Source organism: Rosa rugosa, chromosome 4 (genome assembly GCF_958449725.1).
Source record: "Rosa rugosa chromosome 4, drRosRugo1.1, whole genome shotgun sequence".
Taxonomy (NCBI): Eukaryota; Viridiplantae; Streptophyta; class Magnoliopsida; order Rosales; family Rosaceae; genus Rosa; species Rosa rugosa.
The window spans coordinates 14,924,526-14,938,862 of record NC_084823.1 but is presented as its reverse complement, the minus strand read 5'-3'; the positions used below and the strand labels follow the sequence as shown (position 1 = coordinate 14,938,862).

At 40.4% G+C, this 14,337-nt stretch overlaps 1 protein-coding gene across 9 annotated transcripts; it reads left to right on the top strand.

The window, feature by feature from the left end:
* The first annotated feature begins 616 nt into the window (after window positions 1-616).
* On the top strand, window positions 617-12,366 carry LOC133743081 (disease resistance protein RGA2-like). Of its 9 annotated transcripts, none has more exons than XM_062170864.1 (8): window positions 617-3,608; window positions 3,710-3,787; window positions 4,168-4,240; window positions 4,357-4,413; window positions 4,549-4,602; window positions 4,776-4,841; window positions 11,726-11,816; window positions 12,175-12,366. In XM_062170864.1, the coding sequence occupies exon 1, from the start codon at window positions 788-790 to the stop codon at window positions 3,602-3,604; it is 2,817 nt and encodes a 938-aa protein (XP_062026848.1). In that variant the 5' UTR covers window positions 617-787; the 3' UTR covers window positions 3,605-3,608; window positions 3,710-3,787; window positions 4,168-4,240; window positions 4,357-4,413; window positions 4,549-4,602; window positions 4,776-4,841; window positions 11,726-11,816; window positions 12,175-12,366. The 9 variants fall into 9 exon arrangements, with proteins under 9 accessions (XP_062026848.1, XP_062026847.1, XP_062026845.1 ...); XM_062170863.1 differs by having other exon boundaries at window positions 4,357-4,433; XM_062170861.1 differs by adding an exon at window positions 11,948-12,031 and having other exon boundaries at window positions 4,357-4,602.
* The last annotated feature ends 1,971 nt before the right edge of the window (window positions 12,367-14,337 follow it).

Genomic DNA, 14,337 nt, shown 5'->3' with positions numbered 1-14,337 from the left:
TTATGACTAGGATGCTGAGGACTGATGGCCAAAATGGTACGTAGTTCCATCATTTAGATTAGATGTTAAGACCCTCTGTTTCTCTGAATTCTGAGATCTTTTTGTTTGACAGTGGACGGTTTATGTGGACATGAATCTAGAGATTTTAGTGCAATCAGCTTATAGCCTTCTAGTCTGGAGCTTCAATTCATCAGTCTTCAGAACCATGCTATCAAACAAGTGGGGCTTCTATGTTGTGCGGTTATAGTTTCATCCTCCTTGAAAAGTATAATGCTAACTTGGTACCGACTCAAATGAGGCGTTGGAAATTACCAAACACATGGAATTGGAAATCATAATACTAATATGGTATGGAATGTGACATTGTATGCGTGATTTTTTATGTGGGAGATGATTAACGTTTAAGTGAACCTACCGTTGAACAAATAAAACTCGTGTTTGAACAAATGAAACACTATTACATCTTCTGATATACAAAAATTAGCAATCCTATCCTGGCATACTCGAGATTTAAAGCAATTATGGACCCATCAGTGCTGCTTTTCAAATCGTGTGGTTTTAGCTTCTTCATGCTTGCAATTATTAGAGAGGAATATTCATAATGCTCAGTTGAACCTGTTGAACAAATAATTGAGGCACGCTCATTGGCTCCAGTAGTCCCTAGCTTATCTAATTTCGACACTATATACTTGGTAGAAGAGAGGCCAGAGCGCACACATCCAACAATTTCATATTCGATCATCTCTTCTTTTTCTCTTACAATTATAATCAAGTTATAACACGAAAAATGGCTGAGGCACTCATCTCTGTGCTTCTAGAGCAATTGGCTTCAGTAGTAGAGATACACACAAATGAAGTGGTGAAACTGGTTTTGAAGGCTGACAAAGATGTTAAAAGTTTCAGCAGCAAGCTCAAAGCCATTCAAGCTGTGCTGGAGGATGCAGAGAAGAAACAAGTGACGGAGGCCAGGGTCAGAGACTGGTTGCAGAAGCTCAAAGATGTATCGTACGAGATGGACGACGTCCTAGACGAGTGGAACACTGAAATTTTGAAACAACAAGTGGAGGAAGGCAAGAAGAAGGTATGTTTCCCCACTCCTGCCAATTGTTTTTGTTTTGGCCAAGTCAATAAGGCAATTCATCATCATAGCATTGCTAGAAGGATAAAGAAACTGAATGAGAAACTAACTGTGATTGCTGCTGAAAGAGAAATGTATGGCTTTCATCAATCCACAATACGTGGCCATGATGATCAACAGCGTATTCATCGACGGAAGACTTCATCTTTGGTCGATATATCTATGATATTTGGCCGAGAAGAAGAAAAAGAGATGTTGTTGAGCAAGTTGTTGAGAGGGAGTAACGAAGATGGGGGGAGGTTCCTTGTCATCCCTATTGTAGGGATGGGAGGGATGGGGAAAACAACTCTTGCCCAATTAGCCTATAACAATGAAAAGGTTACAGCCCATTTTGATAAGAAAGTATGGGTTTGTGTCTCAGACCCTTTTGATGAGATCAAGATTGCTAAAGCGATCATTGAAAGTCTCTTAGGAACCCCAAGCAGTTCAAATGAGTTGGAAATTTTATTGCAGTGTATCAAGACTCATATTGAGAATAAAAAGTTACTCCTTGTTCTAGATGATGTGTGGACCGAAGACGAAACAAAGTGGGAAAATTTGAAACTACCAATAATAATGCGAAGTTGTGAAGAAGGAAGTTCAATATTGGTTACCACGCGAAAACAAGGGGTTGCTAAAATGATGAGAGCAACCAACAACATGATCTATTTAGATGAGTTGAATGATAAGGATTGTTTGGCTTTGTTCAATAGCATCGCGTTTTTGGATAGGAAAGAAGATGAGGCTGATGAGTTTGGAGCTATTGGTAAGGAAATTGTGAAACGGTGTAAAGGTTTGCCTCTTGCTGCAAAAACTTTGGGCAGTCAACTGTGGTATAAGAAAACAAGAAAGGAATGGTGGGATGTTTTGAATAGTAAGATATGGGAATTAGAAGAAGTTGAGGAACAAGTTTTCCGACCACTGTTACTTAGTTATTATGATTTGGCCCCTGCAGTCAAAAGATGTCTTCTGTATTGTGCAATATTTCCCAAAGATTATGACCTCAAAAAAGATAATTTGATTGAACTTTGGATGTCACAAGATTATCTTAATTCAAATGGAGAAAAAGAAAAGAGAAGAATAGGTCAATATTATTTTGAAAGTCTATCAATGCGGTCTTTCTTTCAAGATTTTAGAAAAGATGTGATAGGAAATGTTTATGGGTGCAAAATGCATGATATTGTGCATGACTTTATGATGTTTCTTACCAAAAAAGAATGCACTATCATAGATGCAGCCGAGGGGGCTAATAAAAAAATAGAGCCACTGGGTGATAAGGTTCGTCATTTGACCTTAGTAAGTGTACATGAAGGTCCACTTCCTACTTCATTTGACAATTGCAAAAATATGCGAACCCTCACACTCCTTGATTCGAGCATTACAACCATAAGCCCCGGTTCAATTATGCAAATGAAATGCCTGAGGACATTGAATTTGAGTTGTAACAAGCTCAATGAAGTTCCAAAAGAGATTGGTGAATTGATTCATTTGAGATATATGGATTTGTCAGGTAGTTATAATTTGAAAGAATTACCGAATGCTGTGTGTGATTTATACAATCTACAAACTCTGGTCCTTGTTGTGTGTAATAAACTAGAGAAACTACCCAAGGCAATGGGAAAGTTGATTAACTTGAAGCATCTGTATGTTCGGGGTTGTTGGAGGCTGAGCTACTTACCGAAAGGGATTGGGAGTTTGAAAAGTCTGCAAGTACTGGACTGCTTTTATGTATGTGAGGGTGATGATGATGATGAAGCATTGAAATTTGGAGATCTCGGAATCATGGACCAGCTTCAGGGGAGCCTTTCTATAGCATATTTGGGGAAAGATGATGCGAGTGAGATTGAGAAAGCACAGTTGGGGAATAAGGAGTACCTCTCTCATTTGGTAGTAGATTTCCTCGGAGGTCAAGAGCAGAGAAAAGGCGATGAAGAAATAGTGAAAGCATTGCAACCACATCAAAATTTGGAATCTTTATCCATTTTGTGGTGCCATGGCACCACCGAATCTCTCTATTGGATCAAGTCTTTACACAATTTGAGAAAACTTGATCTCAGTTGCTGGAGATTTTGTGAAGTTTTGCCTCCTCTTGGAAAATTGCCATCGCTTGAAATTCTGACAATATCGGAGATGTTGAATGTGAAAAAGGTGGGAGTTGAATTTGTGGGAATAGAAGAAGAAGAAAAAGTCTCAGAAATTCTATTCCCCAAATTGAAACGACTCTCTTTTTCATCGATGGAGAACTGGGAAGAGTGGGTCTTTCTTTCTGAAATCACAATAATGCCACGCCTTTCTGAGTTGCAAATTTCTGGGTCCCCAAAGCTAAAAGCACTGCCAGACTTCCTCTACAAGATAAAAGCACTGCGTACATTGGACATTCGGCGTTGTCCAATTCTGGAAGCAGAATACGAAGAAGGCGTGGGGAAGGAGTGGCACAAAATTTCTCACATCCCAAACCTCACAATCCAATCTGGATGGTGGAACTGAACAGGTATCGATAACCAAATGCAAATTCTGAATGAATCTTTACTCTAATTTTATAATCTAGTTTAAGGAAGCTTTCTTTGCAATCTGTATGTTAACAATAAGCAGCAGGGAGCTCGGTAATTGGTGTTTCTGCAAATGGAACGTTCAAATGCTGCCATCTCAATCGTTGAAGCCTACTTGAAGGTAAATATATGGTCCAGACATAAAGCCCTCTGTTCTGTTAAGCTACGCCTGAAGCCCTGAACATAGTCTGTCAATATCTATAATTTACATATCCACATTTTCCGGCATGTAATTAACATATCAATTGCAAATATTGTATATTACAAGATGCAATGCTTTCTGGTGATATAAGTTTGTCAATCAATCATATCCACCTTGTCTAGCTTTTTGACTAATTCAAGACGCTCTTACCTAAGCTATTAGGTAATCTGATATTAACATTGTAACTTGTAAGTAGTCCTATATATAATAAATTTATTTATCTTTTTATTTAAACATCTAGTTTATTTATCTTTTTATTAACATCTAGTTTCCATTACATGGATTTTCTTGTCATATAGGCTGAAGTCTCTTGTGGAAATGAAACTGATAGGAATTTGACAAGTGAATCGATCAGACTTCCCTTAATCAAAGGTTCGATCTTTCTCAATATGGTCTTCTTTTACAACATTGGTATATCCTTGTCTGCTGCATTCACTTTTATGCACACCAGATGATTGAACTCTAGATGATTGAACACATTCTTGCAGGAGTGCTTTTCAAGCAGTGGTAAACCTTAAAGGAAATTCGTTACCAATTAGACTCAGGTGGCTCTTACCTGAACTGGGTAATATATTATGTATAGAGTTTATAAGCTTGATCACTTTGTGGTTGTCAATGCCTTATATATATTCTAGTTATGGATTCCATTTAAAAGTTTGGTGTCTGAAGCTAGATAGTAGATACAAAATCAGTTCAAGTTGATGGTGGTTCAGATGCCTGATTCTGTGGGACTGGTGAGCTGTTACTTTCCCCGTTATTGTTGTCTGATGTATCTGATATTATTCTGCTTGTATTTAGTTTCTTTTTATTGTGTGCTTATAAAATTTTCCTTCCTTTTACGATATCCCAACCGGAAACAAATTGAAGTACCATTAGTGAAATTACATATTTTCATTTTACAAAGAAGAAAAATAGTTACCATGCTTTTCTGGTGATATTAATCTGTCAATCAATCATATCCACTTTTTTTCTGGTATGTAATATCATTTGCATTATAATATACTGTATCTTATATGATGTGATACCTTAAAAAAAAAAAAAAACAAAGATTGTTTTAGAGAAACTGAAATTGAGAGGAAATTACTGTGTATTCTCATTGATAATAGGGGCCTATTTATATAGAGGATTACAATACATAGAGTTTGAATCATACAAGGAAAGATAATCTCTAGATTCTTCTAATTAAACTCTATTACCACTAGGTCAAGTAACCTAGAGTTTGGGCTAAACACAAATTAGGGTTTTACATGAACACTCCCCCTTGTGTTGCCCAAATGCGGTGCTTCTCTCGTTGCCTCGTTAAAAACCTTGCCGAGTAACAAAAACTCAGTGGGACAAAAATAACCTCGGTCGAAGGGGAAAAAGAGCACAACACACCCTTCACGTTTCGAGGTGAACATGTAGACATCTCCCCCTGATGTCTGCGCCTCCCCCTGATGACTACGATCATGGGAGTTCAGATAATTTCCGCAAGCCAATTCTTGCCACATGTTTCTCGAACGTGGATTTGGGCAATGACTTAGTAAACAAGTCTGCCACACTGTCCTCAGATCGAACTTAGTTTACTTTGATCTCGAGGAGAGTCTGTTGCTGCTGATTATGCTTGGTGTTGTCACTTTTGATGTAGCCTTGCCTCATTTGTTCAAAACAAGCAACATTATCCTAAATGCTCGTAGGCTCATCTGTGGTAGACTTCAAACCACAATTTTTTCAAACATGCGTAATTATGGATCCAATCCATATACATTCACGAACCACTTCGTGAAGAGCAATGATCTCTGCATTGTTCGAAGATATAGCGACTAGGGTCTATTCTGTAGACCTCCAAGATATCACGGTCTTTTCCCATGGTGAACACTTAACCAGATTGGGAATGACCTTTATGTGGGTCAGAGAGATACCCAATATCAGCAAAACCTTCCAAAACACTTATGTTGTTTTGGGGTGGGGATAGAGAACGCAGTCCAGCGTTGGCGGCGTTACTGGTATGCGATGGGTCCGAATCCATCATCTTTCTGTAGGGATAGAACAAGCCCATATCAATCGTACATCTCAAGTACTGAAAGATATCTTTTACACCAATCAATGGCGTCGCGTTGGCGCAAAGCTATGTCTAGCTAACAAGTTCATTGCAAACGAGATGTCCGGTCTTGTGCATTTAGCTAAGTACAATAATGCGCATATTGTACTTATGTAGGGCACTTCCGCCTCTAGCACATCTTCGCCATCATCCTTCGGACGAAGAGGATCCTTTTCAGGATCAAGACTACGGACGATTATGGGGGTGCTTGAAGGTTTGACCTTGTCAAAATGCCTAAGCATCTATCAACACGATGCTCAAGTTCCAAACCGAGACATAATCGTGTTCTCTCAAAATCTTTCATCTCAAAATCGGATTTCAAGTGTTCAGCGGTTTCCCTTAACTCTTTAAGGGCTTCTAATGAAGATCATGTCCAACATGAACCGCGATAGAATCCGAAATTTGTTATGGAAACGTGCGGGCATATCCCTTCCCAATCAAGTAGTCACTTTAGTGAGCGTTTCAACCTTATTGTAAACGCGCTCCGTGGTCTAGAGCCACTTGACTTGGGTAAATGAAGTTCAACATGAACCTTCATATACATTCCGTATCTAGATCCCCATAGAGATACGTAGTGACCACATTTGTATGCTGCATAATCAGTTATTCGGAAACTACCAAACTGACAGGGTAGTGGAGTGCAATGACATCCATTACGAGGGAATATGTCTCATCGTAGTCGATTCCAGGGAGTTTTATGAGAAGCCTTGCGCCATAAGGCGAGATTGCCATCTCTTTTTCTCATCACGCTTTCTAACGAAGACCCATTAGTCAATAGGTTTTATGTGAGGAGGTGTTGGCATCACTGGCTCAAAGACCTTCCTCTTCGTTAGAGAATCCAACTTAACCTGGATCGCATCTTTCCATTTAGGCCAAATTTCTCTACGTTGGCATTCATTCATCAACTGAGCGTGGTTCGATATCATCGGACTCAACAAACTCATGCGCAACGAAATGCGCAACGAAATGCGCAACTACATCATCAATTATGATGGAGTTTCTATCCCACGTGTCATGGACACTAGCGTAATTTTCATAGAGCTCTATATTCTCAGGAATAGGTTCTGACGTTGAGGCGTCCCCTAACGATAACCATAACCCGGAAGATACTCATGAGACGGATTTTAATTGTCGATGATCCAAGAATTGGTTTGTGCCAAAGTATCCTTCGAACCCACGGGCCTCCCACGCATCCTAGCTGGGGCCATGGCCTGTAACGCCAGAGTGCCACTCTCTTTGGCGTTGGCGCCATGCCTACCTCCGTGTAGGGTGGCGCTACGTCCTCTCATAGGGACGTCCTTCCTTGCAAGCATGTTTGCAGCATATTTGTGTGATCTCGTCACTTTAATAGGGATCGAGATGAGACATAGTGGGGACAGACCACGACAATTCCTGTCATTCCTGCTGAACATTCGTGTTCTTATCTCCCCATAATGACGGGAAAACTGTCTCATTAAAGTGACATCGGCAAATCTAGCGGTAAGGAGATAACCGTGCAAGGGCATTAAGTGGCGGACGATTGTTGGAGTCTCAAATCCAACTGAGTTGCCCATTCGTCTGTAAGGACCTATCATAGTGTGCTGTGGCGGCGCAATTGGCACATAAATGGCTCACTCAAATGTGCGTAATTACAAACTACTTGTACCCAGTCACTAGCTGTAACGCAGAGATACATTGAGTGGCGGTAGGTCGTAGACGAATTAGCATGGCTGCATGCGATATTGCATCACCTCAAGCGGATATAAGGAGAGTGGTGCGCATTACCAATGTCCGGACTATCATCGTAGTCGTTTCCGCGAGACCATTTGGGTGTGTACATGGGAATGTAATGTCCAACATCAGTCCCATTGCAATAACCACCGAAAGTCTTTGATGTAAACTCTCTAGTATTGTCAAATCTAATTGACTGTATAGAATGATCCGGGGAGTGAGCCCGTTGTCATATAATATGTGCTAGGAGTGTAGTATAAGCAGCATTTACAAGTGGACAATGGTACTACACGTGACCAGCGTGTTTGCGTGTCAACCAACATCATGAGATATTTAAACGTCCGCAAGTTGGTTGAATCAGTCCACAGAATCCCCATAGATTCGATGTAAGAACATAATGAGTATTTTCATATCCTTTGTCATATAATATGTGCTAGGAGTGTAGTATAAGCAGCATTTACAAGTGGACAATGGTACTACACGTGACCAGCGTGTTTGCGTGTCAACCAACATCATGAGATATTTAAACGTCCGCAAGTTGGTTGAATCAGTCCACAGAATCCCCATAGATTCGATGTAAGAACATAATGAGTATTTTCATATCCTTTGCATAGGACGGTCTCAGTCCTAATTTTCCGAAGGAACAGGCTTTGCAAAATGAGCGAGAGGCCTGAGAAGCAACCAATGAGGATTTGGTTGGGCCTGAGCGTCTGTAGGGCTATTAGAAGCAAAATGTGTGACTACATCTCCCATCACGGCGTTGGAGCCATGGAAATTAGCATGTATGGCGTCATGGCCACTAGGAGGAACAACCATGGCGTTATGCTCATGGTTGGCGCCATTTATGGCGTCATCAGATTCTTGCTTCGTGTTGCTCAAAAAGATGGATGTCCGTGTGAAGTCTTCAGTAGACGGATCATTATGTCATGACTAGGATGATCTCTCCTGTCGTGACAAAGCCAATATGTGTCTAAATCCAAGAGATCTTCTCTCATAACTTTATTGGATTTAATAGCTCGAATAGTGACATAGAGTCCACTAGAGAGACACATAAACTTCTCTAAGATGCGCCTTTGTTCGCAATCGTTAGAGGTATTGCAAAGGAACTCATCTCCGTTCTCTACATGCGTTTTCGCATGGAATCCGTTGGCTATTCATAGGTGCGATTGGCCCTAGGAGTGTAGAGAGTTTATGTGACAGTAATTAAGGTGCCATTTGGCAAGTGGAACTTGAGCTATTCCATGTCCTTGAATTAATACTGATGGTCCAGCCAGCGTAGTCACAAAAGTCATATGCTCAAAATCAAAATGGAGTCATAAAGAACTCGAAATTTTATTCATAAGCCAACAGAGTTACATCATTGTTTCTTTGATCAAAGAAAATCTAATCCAATAAACTAGCTAATGCAAAACAATGGTAGTCGTCTAACTCCTTTCGGTAATTCCAATGCGAATGTGACCAGGTTAGTAGAGAGATGTCGGTGGAGCAAAGCTCGCTTAAGTACCACTTATCTCAAAACCTTCCTATAGACATCACACTTACATTGAGTACGTCTACTTTGAGGAAAGACTAATACCATTGGCATCTACTACAAAATAATATGGCAACTGCCTACATCTCTTGGAAAATAAAAAGACTTAATCAAAATCGCCAGTTTTTGGGTCTTGATCCTTGTAGTCTTCCACCCCTAGATCGAGATCGCCATCTTGATCTTCTTATTCCATGTAATTTGCTTCCCTTGCTTCACGATACGTCTTGTATGCGTTTGCAACATTCTGGGGTGCTTTACATGCTTTGGCCCAATGTTCAGTTGATCCACATCGAAAACAAACATCATTATGGTCAGGCTCCCTTGATCGAGGAGCCTTTGGGGCGTGATTTGGACGACCATTGCTCTTGGTGGCGTTACCATCATGGTCGGAGGCTCCGCCTCTCTCTCTCTTCACACGTTGACCTCCACGGTTCCGTGCACGCCTCTCTAGGTGATTTCCTTCCTCTTTAGGGCGAGAATATGGACCAGAACGTCCAGAATTGTCCCTACTCTTAGGGTTTCGCTCTTTGCGTCCTCCCTTGGGGGTGCGACTATAATTAGACTCCGGAATAGACTTAGTTCCCACGGGTCTAGCATTATAGTTCTTCACAAGAATATTGTCGTACTTTTCAGCTACGTTCATGGCGCCAATGAGCTCATGAAACCTTGTGATACGTCCTGCTTTCACATCAATCCGATAATTCTTTGAAATCATCAGGGCAGAGACGGGGAAGGTAGAGAGAGTCTTCTCGATCAACATCGTATCAGTTATGGCTTGGCCACAAAACTCCATCAGAGACTTGATACGAAGGGCTTCCAAGTTATAATCAACTACAGACTTGAAATCACAAAAGCGGAGGCTATGTCATCGCACTTCTAAATCAGGAAGCAGGGAGTCACGAACGTTGCCAAATCGCTGCTCAAGTTCAACCCATAGCTTTCTTGGGTCCTCCTCATTGAGGTATTCACTTTGGAGCGCGTCATTCATGTGCCTTGTCATGAGAATGATGGCTTTAGCTTGTTTTGCTTCAACAGCAGTAGCTTACTCAACGGAGAGCACGTTCTGACTAGGTTCTTGGATGGCTCCCAGAAGTCCATCAGCCTTAAGATGTTGGCGCACGTCTCGGACCCACCTATGGTATCCAGCTCCAGTTGTCTCCAATGGAACAAAGTTCAACTTGTTCAGGTTACTCATCCTGAAAAATAACACAAGATTAGGGTTAGTTTCGGAGCGAAAAAGGCTACCACGAAAAACTATTAAATTTCTGAGCGTAGTCGCTTCCAAGAAATTAGGGATTTTCTGAGCGTAGTCGCTTCCAAGAAAATCCTATTCCAAGAGGGGTTTTGGATTAGATCGAAACAACGATGTATGTGGTCGATCGTTTTCTTCTCAACAAACTATAAGTTTGGAGGACTCTACAAGCTCCAAGCTTGGAGTGAGCACGAACCCCCACAGTCCGGCTTTTGGTCTCCCCTATGAAGAAGAAAGGGGAGTAGAAGAAGGGATGTTGGAAGTCCCCGAGAAAAGAAGAAGAGATTGAAAAACTTCAAAAACGGGAACTTTTAGAAAAGTTTACCTTGAAAAGATGCCGGAATTCTTGACCGGAAAAGATGTCGAAGGTGACCGGAAAAAGGTTGTCGGAGGTCGCCAGAAAAGTGGCCGGAAACTGGTGGCCGGAGCTAGGCAGGGCTGCTGTAGGGGCTGTGCAGGTGGTGTGCAGGGGCTATGCAAAGGCTGTGCAGGGCTGGCAGGCAGATGCTCGGCAGGTGCTAGGCAGCTGTCGGCAAATGCAGGCACATGGGTGCTCAGGTCTCGGCAGGTGCTCGGTAGGTGTCGGCAGGGGCTATGCGAAGCTTTCGGCAGATGTCGACAGGGGTAGGCACAGGGGTGCGCAGGGCTCGGCAGGTGTCTCAGCAGATCTCGGCAGGTCTCGGCAGAAGGCTTGCAGGGGCTGTTGGCAGGTCTCGGCAGATGCAGGCACAAGGCTCGGCAGATCTCGGCAGCTGCTCGGCAGGGCTCGCAGGGGCAGACACAAGGCAGGGGCAGGTCCGATTTTTCCAATGGCCGGTTCAGGGGTTTTCTGGCCGGTTCCGGTGGTTCCGCCGCCGGTTCTGGGTTCCTTGAGGCTAGGGCTTCAATATGTGGGGCGGTGGAGGTTGGAATTTGAGGGCTACGAAATTAGGATTTCAGGGTTAGGGCTTCGTGCTGATAACGTGTTTTAGAGAAACTGAAATTGAGAGGAAATCACTGTGTATTCTCATTGATAATAGGGGCCTCTTTATATAGAAGATTACAATACATAGAGTCTGAATCATACAAGGAAAGATAATCTCTAGATTCTTCTAATTAAACCCTATTACCACTAGGTCAAGTAACCTAGAGTTTGGGCTAAACACAAATTAGGGTTTTACTTGAACAAAGATTTAATAATCCTATTGTGGCCTGAAAATTCTAAACGAATCTTTACTTAGTTTGAAATTGACTTTCCCTTCAATTCAGTCCCCTAATTATGTTTTCTCCTACTGACTCCTACAGAAAATACACCAAGATACACTTATATATGGAACACACTGATTGAAGCTTCAAGAATGGTATTAGAGGCGTGAAGTTGACAAGCAGTACATAGGTATGCTAGCTATATACCTCAATATCATCACACTTTAATGTGTTAATTTCTCAACTGTTAGATTCCTCATATATTCATGTCTATTTCCTACTATTGTTATCTATTTCTACTCAATAAAGGAACATATTTAGATTCAGGTATTCATATTATTAATTGGATTATGAATACTTTGCATTATGTATTCAGAAATCCAACGCTCTCAGAAGTTTAGTCTGGTACTGCAGTCCAACGCTCTCAGAAGTTTAGTCTGGTACTGCAGTCCAACGCTCTCAGAAGTTCGTTGTTAATTTGTTGAACTGCAAAAGAATTGACTCCTTCTAAAGAACTGAATCTTTTTTGATGAACACATTCTATGCAGGAGGGACTATCAGCTGTACACGATAAAGGAATTTGCGATATATTGACTGATTGAAGTGAGGGCTCACCTAAACTAGGTATATATGATTAGCATCTCAAGTATTCCATTACTTGGTCCTTATTGTAACATCCTCATTAGAGACTCACCTTTCATTTTAATAGTTTTAGGGCTTGAATATATGTACTTTCTATTAATTTTCAAATAATCTAATTTTCTTGGCATGTTTTTTTATCATTTTAGGCTGAAACATATTGTTCGTAAATGGCATGGACTCTGAAAACATTTTGTGTTGTCTGTGTCTAAATCAGTCACTCTGATAGATTTGTTGGACACTCTCTCAAACACTGCCAATATCATTGTTATCAAAGGTGGGTGGGTGGGTGTGTACTCAATTATGTTAAGCAACATGCCCATATAGTCTGACCTTGATCGAAATCGCTAAATCAGTGGCAAGATGTCCAATGACTTCTTTCTCTAAGTGACAAAGAAGGAGAGGGCAAAATTATCCCAAAAATAAATAAAAATGAATTAAAAAAATACTTAATTGGGTATTAGGGAAATAATCTCTTAGAGTGTTTGGGTAAGTGGACAATTTTTAAGCTAAAATTGGGTAAATGATCATTTCCCCTAATTATTTTGGTATCTGTCAAATGGTACGTGAATTATTGTTTGGTGCATATTTTAGTTTTCAAATTTTTAAGCTACCGTAGTTGTCCAATAAAAAAAAAGTTAAATAAATAAATTACGATAGTTGATTGAGATGATTTACCTTAATAAGACTTCACTTGGTTTGCAAAAAGAAAAGTGATTTCTTTGTTTTTTTCATAGGAATGGAAATGAAATTTTCGAAGAACTTTTCATTTCGAAGGGAAATTATAACATGGTCTCGGACCATAGTGCATGTGGTGGTCCGAGTTGATGTTATTAGGCCCATATGACTTGCAGTTATTTCTTATTGGAATTTAATTTTTTTTCATCCTCCTGCATGATTTCCACCAAATTCGAGTAACATTAATGGCTTGGAGTCTTGGACCACCACATGGCAGTGCCACGTGGTAGTTTGGGACCACAAAATAATTTCTTGAAAAAGAAAGTTATCCGGAAAGTTGTTAAAATTTTTATAGTTAATGCAATAAACTAATGTAATGTGAGTAATAAATGCAAGGAAAGAAGGGGAAAATGATTCACTTGGAGTAGGGAATGAACCATTTCCCCCCAAATTTTCCTTTACTTCGAAAGTGAGGAATCCTAGCAACCTTTCCTTCTAACCTCCAATCTTCCAGTTTCTATCTTCCCAATTCATTGCATGGCATTAGGGCTGTCAATTCTGACACGACCCGATAACACGACTCGAAATCCGCACGAAATAAAGCTGGTTGAACCCGCACGATTAAAAAGCGGGTCGGCTGTGGGTCAACCCGCCATGACCCATTTATTAAATGGGTCGGCCACGGGTCAACCCACCAACACGAAGTGAACCCGTCTAACCCGATTATGCTATATTTTTTCTTGAAATATTGGACGTTAGGAGTATTTGATCATAGGATTAGACAATTTGAAATATTTTGCTTTATAATTATTGGAATTAATTAGTTATGAAGTACATATAATTATGGGCTAAATACAAATTACTACCCTGTTGTTTAGGTCCAAAATCAATTCAGTCCCTGAACTTCTAATTTCATCAAAAACACCCCTGCACTTTCAATTTTGATCTAATAGGTCCAATTTGTTAGTTTTCCGACAATTGAGTTATTTAACTTGTTAATGTGCCTCATATATGGCCTATGTTTTATGATGTGGTGTCGAGGTGGTCTGCATAGTCAATTTAGGAGTGAGTCCTACTATTAAAAATAAATAGTTTTTCAACAAATAATCCAACTATAACTTGAACCCATAACAGAATATTAACGAATTGGACCTATTAGATCAAAATTGAAAGTGCAGGGGTGTTTTTGATGAAATTAGAAGTCCAGGGACTGAATTGATTTTGGACCTAAACCACAGGGTACTAACTAGTATTTAGCCCTATAATTATTTATATTCTTCGTCTTGTGGAGTTTTTAGTGAATTTAATCAATTTTTGTATTTTTTAGTTAAATGGGTCGCATTGTTAACCCTTAAATGGGTCATTTTGTCTAACACGACACGACCTATTTATTA